The 14688-nt window shown below is 49.0% G+C and overlaps 1 protein-coding gene across 4 annotated transcripts in view; it reads right to left on the bottom strand.

Moving 5' to 3' along the window:
- ZXDC (ZXD family zinc finger C) overlaps window positions 1-13922 on the bottom strand; it is a 37606-nt gene extending 23684 nt beyond the window's left edge. For 3 of the 4 annotated variants that reach the window (XM_059390464.1, XM_059390465.1, XM_059390466.1), the window contains exons 1-6: window positions 12886-13922; window positions 10207-10359; window positions 10033-10111; window positions 8946-9076; window positions 4532-4702; window positions 357-1045 (exon numbers count right to left, since the gene is read on the bottom strand). In XM_059390464.1, the coding sequence (XP_059246447.1) occupies window positions 357-1045; window positions 4532-4702; window positions 8946-9076; window positions 10033-10111; window positions 10207-10359; window positions 12886-13852 (2190 nt within the window). In that variant the 5' untranslated portion in view covers window positions 13853-13922. The remainder of the gene's footprint in view (window positions 1-356; window positions 1046-4531; window positions 4703-8945; window positions 9077-10032; window positions 10112-10206; window positions 10360-12885) is intronic. The other variant, XM_059390467.1, reaches the window with a different exon arrangement.
- Window positions 13923-14688: the final 766 nt, after the last annotated feature.

Below are 14688 nucleotides of genomic sequence, written 5' to 3'. Positions count from 1 at the left end.
ATATTTCAACATTACGAAATACCCCATTTTTTTTTTTTTTCAAGAAAAGAAACACATCATCACAGAATCACAGAACTCAAAAGGACCTTAGAAATCATCTAGCCAAACCTCCTCATTTTAGAAATAAATGAGAATTTAAGGCTCAGACAGAATAAGTGATTCCCTTAAGGTCATAAAACCTAGTCAGTTCCAGACTCAAGATCAGAATTCAGATTTCCAGACTTGTAGTCCAGGGTTCCATCTTTTCGCAAACCAGTAAGAAATGTCTGCACATGAACGATTAATCCAGAACATCCTCAAAACTGAGTGTAAGAGAAGCGAGTTAGGCGGTGGTGACTGAACAGAGCACTTCATACCAAATAGAAGCTGCCGGTCCCCGCACTGAGCCCCGTGTCTTTCTGAGGACTGTGCTTTTCCGCAGGGCTGCAGAACACCGACCTGGGCGCCCCTCGGCTCCGTTCCTGCTGCCTTACAGTGTTGGGGCTGGGAGGTGAGGCCGGTTCCACTTTGATTGGAGCCAGCAGCTCTGGGCCACTGCTGTCTCCAGGTGGGGGGCTCGGAGAAGTCAGTGTGGAGATGGTGTCTGTTAAATGACCACCTGAGGTCAAAGCCTGTGGGTCCGGACTCAAGTTCTTCACAGGCAGAGCTACCAAACAGCCTAAAGCTCCTGCGTTTACAGTCTGTACGTCATCCATACCGAAGCTGCCTTGTTGAAGAACGGTGGCTGCTGTCCCAAGAACGAGAGGGCTATCCAGGCTTGGAGGAATGTCACTATGGGCCACCAACACCAGTGGGTCCATGGGCCCCAAGGAACTATTATTAGCAGGAAGGTTCCCTCCGAGTGAGGCGCTCACAGAAGTAACATCAATAGTCAGGATGCCAGAGTTCAGTGCCTCGTCTGAGGCCCCTGCCGCACTACCACCATCACCAGGTGCGTCAGAGAAGAGCGCTGCCAGGTCTAGGTTGTTCAGCTCACTTTGGCCTGGGCTGCTAAGTTCACTGCTATGCGTAAGAGAACTCGGAGCTCCAAGCTGAGGGAAGAGATCTGAAAGAGAAATGAACACTCCAGTTGTCTTACGCACTTTAGCAGACTCAGAGGTTTTGTTCACGCTAAAATGTTACGCAGTAAGCAAGCCATTAAGGTAACATCTACTCCTGCCCCTGCCGCCTGGTGCATCGAAGGTGGCCACAGGCTGAAGAAAGGCATTGCTTGATAACCTATGAGGCATTCAAAGTATACTCCCTCAAATCTTGAGCTCACAGGGATTTCTCCAGACAGGAAATGACCTGAGAGTCTAAATAATACTTCCTAAAGTCACATCAACTTGTAACAGAAAGAGGGAAGAATTGAATCCATGTCTTTCTGGCTTCAAATGCTATGCCCATTCTGCTATACAAGAAGTGCCCTCAGGAGCCTGTAAAACCTAACCCAGACCACAAATCTTCAGAAGTCAGACACAAGCTGAACTCCGGCTCCAGGATATTTTTGGAGTCGGCTGGTGTCAGCTCATGTCTCATCAAAATCTATGCCCCACTCCACAACTAGCTGCCATTCTAAAACAAATTTGAGTCATCTGGGGGTGATCAGTGGGTAAAAAAACTGTCCTGTCTGGCCTGCTCTGGGATAAATGCCCTGGCTCAAGGTCCAAACCCCACCGACTATAGAGAACTAAGACATCAGGCACTCTGGAGTTGTGTCCTCTCCCTGGAACATCTCCTGATAGGCTCTCCTTCTACCCCCACCACTGTATTTCTAAACTCTAATACTCTTTCCTTGATCATCCTGAAGGCAGGTAGTCTATCTCACCAACAATGTCCCTTTAGCACCAGGCACTGGCACCTAGCCCCTAAGCAGTACTTAATGATCACAGAAAAAATAATTCTAGTAAATCCCTCTTTAGTCTTGATTGTTCATTCAGCCTCTGTTGTTGGTCATTTCACTCATCAAATATTTGATTCTCTTGCCATTCAATTAAGTAACTTAAACAGTCAGACTACCCTTGGAGGAAAAGTGAGCATTAGCATACATTTAAAGAATTTCACTGAACAGTGCCAGGCTGGCTTAGTCAGTGGAGCATGTGACTCTTCATCTTGGTTGGGGCTGTGGGTTCGAGTCCACGTTGGGTGTAGAAATTACTTAAAAATAAAATCTTAAAATATTTCAATGAATATTCAAGTCAGAAATTTATATACCAGTGAACCCAATCAATCATCCCAAATCCTAGGACTCTTCAAGCAGCAAGCAAACAGGAAGATGGGAGTATAAAATATTTGGGTAAGGGAACCAAACAGGGCCCTGAAGTTAATCCTTCCCAAGAAATTTATAGCTGAAGCTTCTAGAACATGCCAGTGCCTGGCCAGAGGGAAAGGCTCTCTTAGTTCTTTGGCTTTATTCCTCCTGCACCAACTGTTAGCTAATCCCAAATTCATACTTTTTAGTGGTGGACACCATGTAAGAGTGCCTACTATAGTTCTAATGCAAACCTATGAAAGAAATCCATGACAGACCCTTCCAAAATAAATTAATAACCAAATCCCAAGTATTATCTTCTTCAGTTGTCATACTACTTCAAAGCTGAAAAATAGTATCGATATATTATTGCTTCTTCACTAAGTATCTCAGTACCAATAAAACAACTTTAAAAAATGGCAGAGATTCAGAAATTAAAAACGGGTAACAGTCTCTTTTACAAATCCTCCCAAAAATTTCCTTCACTATCTTGAGAATTTCATATGGATAAAAAAATTAGTAATAATAATCTCAGTGCAAACAGACATCAATTTGTTCATAAATTTCCTATTTAGCCTTGAAATCAGAGATATCTACTAGACACCTGCTATTGCAACGCCCTGATATTCAGAAATCACTGAACATTAATTAATACAGCATCTAGACCAAAGTTATAAGCATGACCATGCTCCAGTACTTCCCAGTGTATGGGACCTCAGACAAGTCCCTCTACTATCCACCTAGGCTTCCTCAGGGATGAAGCAGTGAAGATGCCCCTGCCCCAAGATCACTTGGAGGGAACTCCAACACCCAGCCCAGAGTCTAGCAGAGTCCCTGGCAGCATCAGTCCACAACAAGGCAGGTTCCCAAGAACCCGTTTCTCACAAGGCTAGCACTGGGATACCTAGTTATCCACTCCTGACTATGGCAGAGTAGAATGACACGCAAGTCAGTCAATGGCACATTATAAATTCAGAGCCTGGGAAACACACGCACTACAGAGCCCCTAAGAGGCTCTCACATGGAGACAGAGACTAAGGAAACTCGTGTGGAAGGAATGATGCTGTTGCTGAGTTCCGAATGAGCCAAGCCAGGAAAGGGAGAAGAGCAGGAACACAGAGGGCCGGGTGCACAGTGTTCCACAGTGCTAGCTCAGAGCCAGGAGGGGCGAGGGCTAAGTTCTAGAGACAGAAGTAGCAACATGACCAATGAGGGCCTCTCAAGACCAGCCTACAGCTCCTGACTAGACTCTGTGAGTTGAGATGACAGCTTCTCATATGAGTCCCCATTAACACCTAGAGTTCAGAAGGGCAGCTTCTTAAATCCCAAGCGAAATGGCAATTACCATTAGAGCAAAAGGAGTGACGTGACCACATCTTTAACAGGATGGGAAGAAGCCAGAGGAAGGACCTTTCCTTCAGAACACTACACAAATTCTCTTCCATGTTTTAAATATGAAAAGCCAAAGCTCAAGGACCTGTGCCTTAGCCTAGATCCCATGGCTGGGAAGTAGCTGTGCCCCAACGCTCCTGCTGCCGGTCACTCAGGTGGCAGGGAGGCAGCACGCTCAAATGACTCTAACGCTAGCAAGGGCTTCCCCTGCCAGGAGCAGCAACCCCACCACACCCCAAAGAGCAGGATGGTGCGAGCTTCAGAGCAGAGGCAGTGCATGGCTGCCCACACCCCTCAACAGTCTGCCCATAGGGCTGTGCGTGCTGCTCGAGAGGCAGACTGTCAATCCATGTCATCATGCAGCCAGACGACCAGGCCTTCATGTGCCCAGAATCCCTGCTCCAGACTACTGCTGTGGTTCCCCCACCCCTCTCCCCTACCCAGGCCCTCAAGCCCCACCCCCTGCTCACAAGGTGAACCACCACTCTGCACAACCAGACAGAGAGGGGTGAAGACAGAAACAAGGAAGGGGTAGGCTCAGAATCCAGGACAAAGGTCACAGAGAGAGACAGACTTAGGAGACACATTCTAGGAAAAGCCAACCAAGAAAAACACTGAAAATAAATAAACAAATAAATAATTGAATGCTCCTGGAGGGAAGCACTTCAGAGGTGAGGGATTAGGGTCAAAGGCAAAAAGTGGCAGAAGACAGTCCAAAAGATGACACTAGGCTTGGCAGCCATGGTTTATGGGCCAGTAAGACTTCGTTGTGCTCAATTAATTTAATCCATAACCAGACAACTTCTGAAGGGGGCGGAGGAAGGAAGGAAGGACACGCTCTAGCTTCTCTGACACATGTCAAGCAGACGCATCTCTGCAGTGCCTTAAGAGAGAAGTAAACAAGCAGACCTGGGCGCCGGCTATGCTGCCGGACCACATGGGCCTTCATGCTGTGCTTGGAGGTGAAGAGTCTGTTACAGCTGGACACTGGGCAACGGCTTTTCGGAGCACCCACGTCCTGCAGGTGTTTCTTGGAGTGAATGTAGAGGCTGCTACGGGCAGAGAATCTAGCACAGCACCCTGGAACAAAAAGAACAAATGAGTGGTAAACCTGAGGATCCCCAAGGAACCAGTGCTGACATTTCCTCCCATTGGAATCATAAGACAATGCATGCCACGCTCCAGCCACTGACCAGGGACAGACACATAGCCCTTAGGGCAACATCACAAATGTGGAGCCAAGGCAGGGTGCCCCAAGCCAGGCCTCTTCGGCATGCAGGTTATGCCAGGTGGAAGCAATTAAGGCCTAAAAGACTCGGAAATAAACTTTGACATCCCTCTGCCTACTGCCTAAAAGAATTTAGATGGAGGACATACTCCAGGAAAAAAAGCTACCACCACAGATAAATACATTATGATATGAACTAAGTATGGAGGACAGGGAGGACATAGCAAGGCCTGTTTGAGCAAAGTCTGCTCTGTGTCACATTGTTTCTGTGAGCCCAGGAAACACTTGTTCACCAAACATTTACTCATTCCCATTTTCCTATAAAATGCTTTCCTTCCCTCTGAAAGTCCCAGGTCCCTATCCACCCTTCTCTTTAGCTCAGGATGACATATATAATTCATTTTACCTGTCTCTGAATATCATGTCTGTGTGGGTTTTCCATATATAGAGAATTAAATTTTATTTTCCAGGGGTGCCTGGGTGGCTCAGTCATTGAGCATCTGCCTTCAGCTCAGGTCATGATCCCAGGGTCCCGGAATTGAGCCCTGCATTGGACTCCCTGCTCAGCAGGAAATCTGCTTCTCCCTCTTCCACTCCCCTGCTTCTATTCCCTCTCTCCCTGTCTCTCCCTCCCTGTCAAATAAATAAAGAAAACCTTTAAATAAATAAATGATTAAATAAATCTTATTTTCTGTTCATCTGTCTCACATCAATTTAATTTAGTCCAGTGAGAACAATCTTGAAGGGTAGAAAAAAATTCTTCCTCCCCAACACAAGGAATTAAATTTGAAAGCAAACTCCATTTAAAAGGAGATAGGAAGTTCCCCATCAGTTGTGTAGAAGACACACAACCTTGACAAGTTAACGCTGGGCCTGTTTCTTCACCCACTACACAAGGCTGCTGGACAAAGTTAGTTAAATTCAGTGTTAAATAACTCCTTAAAAGTTCAATCACTAAAAATTTGTACCAATTACCTGTACTTAGCTACTACTAAAAAACTGGAACCCTACATCATTTAGAATTGGAAACTATCTCAAAATATCACCAAAGCCAATTCTTCTCATTTTACTACTGAGAAACTGAGGCCCAAAGGGACCAAGCAAATGATCCTAAATCAGAAGCACAATTGGAGTCTGGAGGTGGAGTAGTCTTGCTGATTACTGAACAGCTTAGCCAGAATCAGTAAGACCACCGACCTGCAAATGTGTGTCAGAGGGAAAACAAGACAAATTACAAAGTATCACCACCTTCCTCTTGGCCTAATCTCCCACTGTTGGAGCTCTGGACCACAGGGACAAGCAGAGGGAAGCAGGGTTCTAGGCAGCTACAAGCTTGTGACCTGGTAGGGATGTGAAAACCAGCTGTCTTAAAAAAAGGGCAAAATAAGACAAACCATAAGTGACTCTTATCTCACAAAACAAACTGAGGGTTGCTTGGGGGAGGGGGGTTGGGAGAAGGGGGGTGGGCTTATGGACATTGGGGAGGGTATGTGCTATGGTAAGTGCTATGAAGTGTGTAAACCTGGCAATTCACATACCTGTACCCCGGGGGATAAAAATATATTATATGTTTATAAAAAATAAAAAATTTTTTAAAAAATTTAATTCAATTTTTAAAAAAGGGCAAAATAAAACTAGTGTTTTATTTTGGAGTGTTCTAGAAACAGAAGAAACAGTGTATCTCTTGAGAAGAGAGAAAAAAGGTTTCAAGAGGTATGCAGCATTTGAGGTGACTGGGTCTTGATAAATGGTAGGGGCCACACAGCAGAGCAGGAAGGTGTACAGGCTGAGCAACTGCCACGCAAGGCATGGAGGCCACCAAGCAGGGTGGGCAGACCTTGCACTCTGGAGTAACTCTACTTCAAACCCTACTAGCCATGTGGCCTTATTTATTCTTTCTGGGTCTCCTTTCCCTTTTCTGTAAAGTGGGAATGACACATGCCTCACAGGGGTTATAAAGACTATAGGTAAACAATTCCAACCTACGGAATGCTCACACAGTGCCCAAGAAAGTAGAACAAGCACCACTGCACTTGTGGAAGCTTCTTGGGATGGCGAGGTGGAGCTGCTGGAGTCTAGGGCCTGGGGGAGGCCTATTTTAGGAAAAGAGGCTATGAAGACAGAATACGACCAGATGACTAAGGGTTTTGGCTGCCTGTGAGAGGAGTTTTGAACATACTTCACTTTCAAACAAAGCTTCCAGCTCGTTTCCAGGTCAGGCTCAGGAGAGAACATTTGGAAAACCACAAGAGGACAGATGCCTCCAGGTTCACCCCTAGATGCACTGTCTACAATGTGTCCCTTGCTCCACATGGTGCCCAGGGGTTCTCTATACCTGCAATGTCCCTCAGCCCCCTTTCCAGCTGGGACACCTCCACACACACTTAAGGAGGCACAGCACAGAGCAGAGGTGCTGAAAACACTTCTTACCAAACTGCTTAGCCAAGGACAGGAATCAACCACAACAGGGATGTCTGCCACGCTTGTTAGCAGTGGTTTCCATTTTTTAAAAATATTTGTTAACTCGACAGAGAACAAAACATACTTCATTTTCACTTGGACATCCTTTGATGGCCAAGAATGTGACTGCTTTTCCTGCGTGGTTTTATGACCACTTCAAAGATAAGGAAAAGAGGCAGAGAGTGCTTGAGCCACTTGTCAGAGGTTACAAAGTGACTTAAGTAGCAAGGTTGGGACTGGGGTCCAAGAAGCCTCAAGCCTTCAGTCACCACCCTTTACCTCCCCTCTTCAGCATACACCAATCCTTGAGCCCTGCATTCACCTCCACGGCTTAGCCCATCCCCATGTGGACCAGCCTCACTCCCAGCCCACCTCCTCATTGAGCCCAGCAAGCAATACATCCCTGCCTCCTGAGCTTGGAAAGTCTGCGGGCACCTAAAATGCAGCACATCCTCTTCTTCCAACCACCAGCCTATGTGCCCACCTCAAGTGAGATGCTGGCCCTAACTACTGCTTCACCCAAAACCTCTACTCCCAATTCTATCACCAAGCGCTGCCAGCACACTGTCCAATTCCTATCTCTCTCACCTGTGCATTCTCTCCCTTCCCACTGCCAAGCCCCAGTGCAGGCACAAGCCATCTCCCCAGGAAACCAGACTGAGCTCTAAACTCAGTCATGGTCCCATCACACTCCTGCCCTAACACCCAGCCTGCTGCTCTCACCATTCTGAGAGATGCCCCTACACTGGCCTCTTCTTCCTCCTTTCTAATCCTTGCAAGTTCCGCCTCCTTCTTCAGCCAACTGGGAGACCACTCCCATGCCCATGCTCTAGAAGCAGTCTGGGTGACCTGTGTGTCCCCACAGCACCCTATAGGCACTGGTTTACCTGGTGTGCCCCAACTAGAGCTCTGACGACAGGAGGAACTGTGTTTTGGTTAAACCACCTATATTACCTTCATGACATTCTAGGAACTGGTCTTGGCTTCAAACTGGTCTTTATTATCTCTTTTCCAGATAAGGAAATTAATGCCCAGAGTAGCTGGCCTGAGTTCATCACATGAGGGAAGAGGAAGCCAGGAAGGAGACTCACAAGCACACACTGACCTGCTCTGCCCTCCCACACACCTGCAGCAACTACAGAAGCCCAGCACACACAAGCAATGGAGCACACTTCTGCCCACGAATCGTACCTTTGCTATGCAGAGAAAAAAACATCTGAATGCCCTTTTGAAAAAGCTAGCCTAACTTGACTGCTGTCCCATCATAGCACGCATAGATAGCTACCATTTACTGATTCCGTGATAGGTGCCAGATGCCAATACAGGACTTTTCAACAGGTCATTTCACCTACTCCTCACAACCACCAAATTAAACAGGTAATAACTAGAGCCACGAATCTAGGGAGTACATTTCAGAGCCAAGAGTCAAACCAGGTCTGATTCTGAAATCTGTTCTTTTCAATACACTACTTCCAAGATAAAACAACTAACTAAAAACCAGCCAGTTAAATTTAATGCTGCAACTTACACTCGCCTTGCCTTGAAGCAAAATAAAACTTATCTTTAAACAACTTAAACTTACAATGACGAAGTCACATACTAGTTTACAGCTCAAAGTAACCTATTAAAATCTACCTTCCACGGGACACTCGAATGGTTTTGTGCCCAGGTGGGTGATGCTATGGCCCTTCAGGTGCTCTGCTCTGGTGAATGACTTCCCACAGCCTTCAACAGGGCAAGTAAACCTCCGGTCATCATCGTGTTTCCTGTCAGAAGAGAAAAACAGTGATTTTTCACTCACACAACCCGGAGACACAAAACCTCAGAAGTGATTCTTTGTTTAAGATTCTGCAAATTACAAAGTCTTAGCATTTAAAGGAAATGATCAGCACATTTCAGAAAATCTTAATTCTTTCTAACCCATGTGGACAGGTTTGCAATTTAGCTAATCCTGCAATTAGAAATTTACTTTAATGACAAGGCTGACTCAAAAGTCACAATTAGTGCTGCTTCAATCTAGGAACAAATGACTGGGTCCCAAACGTATTGACAAAGCTACCTCCAATGTTTAGAGATTCTGCTAACAAACAAAGTTTCCAGTTGCCCTACAGAGGGCAAAGAAAAGCATGCACAGAAAATCAATGGCAATGCTAAAAGGACCCCCTCAAGTTCATGCACAAATACAGTCCTTTTCTAGTAATGTTGTTATACTTAAACCCCTCAAATCCCCAGCTGTGCAAGCATAGACAAACCACCCAACCTCTCTGTCCCAATGCAAACTAGGGAGAGTAAGAACATCAAAGTCTGAAGTACGAACATCAAAGCCATGGTCATTGTGACAGTTAAAGGAGAGAGATTAAAGATAAAGTGCTGAACAACACCTGCACATAGACAAAGACCCCCAAGGACATCGTTACCAGTATGGAAAGTTTATAATGACATCAGGAAAGCTGCTTCCACACTGTTAACCTTTTTTAAATATTGAATTTTGTATAAAGTACATAAATTACATTTAAAAACAAGTATAACACAGAAAAACTGACATTAGGTGATCAGATTCTGCGTGGTTTTCTTTTTACAGCTTTCTGAACTTTCCAAACTATCTACAATGGGCTCCTTTTCTTATAACTTAAAAAAACCGACAGATATTTAATCCACAGGCTTCTGCTACTGACAAACAACTCACTCATTCTCTATATGGGTAATGAAATGTGAAGATTACCTTTTGTGTCGCAGGAGTTTAGACATGCTGGTAAAGGTCCAGCCACAACTGTCAGAGTCACAAATAAAAGGTCTTTCACCTTAGAAAACAAAAAAATTATGCCACGTAATCATAAATGCAAGCTACCACAAAGGCAAATCTTAGGTACAAATGCTGTATTCTCCAGCTCATTACCTGTATGACTTCTCAGGTGAATTTTCAGGCGACAAGCTTTGTCATATTGTTTGCTGCACCCAGGAAAGGAGCAAGAAAAGAGTTCTTGTTCCCTGAAGTGAGCTCGGTTATGGGAAAAAAGAGCACTCACTGTGATGAATGTCTTCTCACAGCCTGAACAAAGAAAACACAAACCCTGCTCACTGGTGTGACAAAAATCACATACCACAGCTAAACTAGTCACCGCTCCCGGACACCATTCACACTGAAGCAAATAAGAAAGAAAATGAGATAGAAGCAGCTCCAGAAAGTTACAACCACTGTTATAACCATTGACAACTGTCTTTGTAGCAGTGGCTAAGGGCAGCCAGCAACCACAGGCAGGCCACCTGCTGTGAAGGCGTGATCAAGGGAAAGTCCTCCAATCACAGCCTCCTGCTTCCCGTTTCCACAGCACAGATCTTTCTTACATTTTGTGAACTCAAATGTCAATGCTCTTTGTGTGAGGCTACGGAAAACCCAACAAGATAGATACTAAGGAACAAGGATTCTGTCTGGGAGCGTTTAACCTGGAAGGGCCACAAACCATCATTCTACCTGAGACTTCTTATTTGCCCCTGCACGTGACGCTGTGTCCTCTGCAATTACAAATGTCCTCTTTGACATCCTCTGCAAAGGGCAGCAGCCCCCACTGTCACCTGGCTTCTCCTTTTCCTTTTGCTTATCTCACCAGGATTCCCTGCTGTCAAAGGAGGCTCCCAGAGTCATCATTCACATGGCTTTTTCCTTCACTCCCATCTTCAACCCCACTTGAGCCACCAGAAAGGAAGCTACCTCAGCAATCCCCAAACTTTCCACATCAATAGCTCTCCTTTGACAAAAAGGTTCAGTGTTTAAATAGAGTAGAAAATACCAGGTTGCAAGATTCCTATCTTTGTGGCAGCTCTTCCCAGAACCTGTAACATGCTACCATGGCGCCTATAAACCACCAAGCAGATACACACTGCACATCACCGCCTCAAAGCACTGAGCCCCAGGAACCCCACTTTCCCTAGCAACACTCAACTGGGAAATGCTCCTCTTCCTAAATGCCCCCAAATCATCCTGCTCCTCCTCTTTGGCATAAATCTGCTCTCCCCTCCCACCCCCCTCATTCCCTATTTTGGGTTTTGGTGCATTCACACACTCTAAGAGGTAAATCTCTCTGCCTTACCAAGAACCACCCTCCCTGCAATCAACAGTTAAGCCCTTTGATCCTGCCTCTGCCATCTTTCTTACAGGAAGCCCCTCACTACTCTCAATGCCTCAGCAAACTCAGGTCTAGAACATTTAATGAAGCTTCACAGTTCCCTCCCGTGAACCCACCCAAGTGGAACACCTCTGATCATCCAACCCCAAACTCTCGGGAGGATATCATACCCTAAAGCAAGCTAAATCCCTCATCTTCCTAGTATTACACTTGAAATGATGCTCTTAGTACACTTTACTCAGGAGCAGTCTATAAGCCAGATTCACAGTGTATAATTTAGAAAGGTTCTGAAACGGTCTAAACCTATATTCTCCACAAAGAGGGATGCACAAGCCCGTCCACAAGCATATGGGGGAAAAAGAAACTAGAACCTATTAATGTGTTTTTTATTTCATCCTTTCAAAATCCCTACAATTTAAGTATATTTTCTAACAAACACACTACTATGAGAGCACTGCACATATATAATGCATCAACACACATGAAAGGCACATGCTAGGCACATAGTTGAGGTTCCACTTTAACGAAGAGGATGGAGAAGGTCCCTTGCCCTCTACTGGGCCCTCCCACACTCTCCCAACTTCACTCACCACACCCCCCCCACCGCACCACCACAGCCCGCACTCCCTGCCTTGGCTTTGCAGTGCCACCCACCAGCACCGCCTTCCATCCCAGCCCATGCAAGCCAACTCCTTCCCAGGTAGAAATCTTCTCTTCCCCCTGGGGAGGCACACTCTCCCTCCTGGAGCATGTCAAGATTGACACCTCTCCTGGTGGAGTTCACAGTTTTGGATCCTGCATTCCCTCCTACTGCAGGCAATGACAGAGGGGAAAGAACCCTTCACTGGATTTTATCCACATTACTGGGCCTCAGACTCTTCCTCTGTAAAATGATAATTTTTAGAACTTCCCAAAACTGTTAAGTCCAAAGAAGATAAAAGCATAAAAGGCCAGAAAACTGCACTGCACCACACACCTGACTAACCCCTAGGGGCCTTAGGGTGTTCCACCTGGCCAGACTCATCTGTGCCACCTAACTATCTGATACCTGAATTTCTAACTGATGAAACCCCCAAGAAAACAGACACCTGACTCCTAAGTCAAGTATCTAGTAAGATGCTTTATCACCTTCATTAACCTGAAGCACCTTAAGAGAGACCTGTTGCCCCCACCATGGGGAAGGAAGGCTGTAATTACTAGTGCTTCCTTTGTGGAGATCCCCACAGCAGTGCAGGGCTGAGGTGTCAAACCCAAATCACCTGGAAAGAACTGGAACATAACACCAGAGAGCTCCGTTCCCGCCCCTCACTCTTGGCCCATGGAACTTAAATCCTGCCCAGATGAACAGCCGGAGGCAGGGCGACGCCGCACCCACTGCTGGCGGCTGAATTTGGACCTGGGGCCCCGGGAGCCCCCCGAAGCCCGCCCGCAGGCCCGTGGCGCACGGTTACCGGGAAAGTCACACTTGTAGGGCCTCTCCGGCTCGAAGTGGCTGCGCTGGTGGGAGCTGAGTTTGGCGTGCGTGGGAAAGCGCTCGGAGCACACCTCGCACTTGAACAAGTTCTCCTGCTCGTGGCCCTTCATGTGTGCCTTGAGGTTGTACACGGTGGTAAACTTCTTGCCGCAGCCGCCCACCGGGCAGCCGAAGGGCCGCAGCTTGTCGTGCGACTGCAGGTGCCGCTTGAGCTTGTAGGAGGTAGTGAAGGCCCAGCCGCAGCCGTCCAGCGGGCACTTGAAGGGCCGCCGGCCCTGGCTGCCGCCGTGCGTCAGCAGGTGCACCTTGAGCTGGTGCTTCTTGGCGAAGGAGAGCGTGCACTGCGGCTCCGGACAGCGGTAGCCCGGGGCACTAGGGCCCGGACCCTGGGGACCCCGGCGGCCCTCGGCCGGGCTCGTGACCTCCTCGCCCGGTGGCGCCGGCGGGCCTCGGGGAGGCTGGCCTGGCTGCGGCGGCGCGGTGGCCAGCGTGAAGACGCCGTGATCGAAGCGCACCAGCAGGTCCTGGCTGTTAATGGTGACGGTGCCCGCGAGAGCCGCGCCGGACCCGGGGGCGGTGGCTGCGCAGCTGGGGCCCGGCTCGGAGTGGGTGATTGGGCTCGCGCCAGCGCCGGACCCCACCTCCCGCCGCCCGGGGTCCTCGGCCGCACCGCCACGCGCCACTTCCAGCAGCACCACGAAAGAGTCGCCACCGTCCTCGGGGGGCGGGGGGCTCGGCCCCGGGCCCGCCGACGCCGCCGGGGCCTCCCCGCGCAGCGGCCCCGGCCCGCCATCTTCGGAGCCCCGCAGCAGTAGCAGGCGGCGGCGCGCGGGGCCCGGGCTGGGCGGTGGCCCCGGGCCTCGGCGGAGTCGGCCGGGGCCGACGCCGCCGCCATGTTGAGCTCCGCGCGCGGTCGGGGCGGCGAGCAGCTTCGGAAGGTCCATCTTGGGCCCAGCCGCGGCGTCCCAGCCGCCGCCACGGAGGAAGCGCGGTCCGCCCCGCCCAGCCGTGCGCGACGCCGTGCGGCCGCCGCGACGGGTAGACACCAAAGCCCGGTGCGGAGCACGGCCGGACTCCGGCCCGGAGCTGCGCGTGCGCGTGAGCCGCGGGGCGCAGCGCGGGGCCTGTCCAGCCAGGGGTAGTTAGCGCCGCCCGGACGCGGTCCAGCGGGTTCTGCTCGCCGCCGAGCCTGGGGATTTTGGCGACCCTGACATTGCAAGCCGCATCCTGACTCCCTGCATGGGGGACGACGCTCGCCGGACTCCAAGATCGTGTCTTCCATCTGGGTGGTGGATTGATAACAGCAGCCAACTTTCTTCACGCTCACAAGTGTGAGGAAACTGAGGCACAGACGGCTTGCGTCCCTTGCCCGAGGTCACACAGCTGGGAACTGGGAGAGTCAGGATTCGGGCATCGGGCTGGGCTCACTGAACTGCAAATAGCCGGCGCTGGCCTTTGGCTCCCAGACCTTGGCGCGAAGTGCCCCCAGATCCGCCCCCGCTACCCCAGCCCCTCCACGGGGACCCCCGCCTGTGCTCTTCCAACTTCCTTTCCTACCAGACTCTGTACTGGCCCACACCGCCTCAGCCCTTACTCATTGTTGCCTGAACTCCCCACCCCACCAGCTCAACCCGGATTCAGTCTGCAGTCCCTCTGCTGGGCCTCAGGTCACTGCCCTCCGGATCAGAGCCCTTCTTTCAAGCCAAGCTTCTTGGGAAAATAACAGGCAGCTGATCCGTAGCCTCCACCATGCGTTCCACCCAATCTAGTCTCAATAGGG

This window comes from Mustela nigripes, chromosome 2, assembly GCF_022355385.1.
Source record: "Mustela nigripes isolate SB6536 chromosome 2, MUSNIG.SB6536, whole genome shotgun sequence".
Classification (NCBI taxonomy): Eukaryota; Metazoa; Chordata; class Mammalia; order Carnivora; family Mustelidae; genus Mustela; species Mustela nigripes.
The sequence above is the reverse complement of the archived record's forward strand: the minus strand, read 5'-3'. Positions and strand labels throughout refer to the sequence as shown.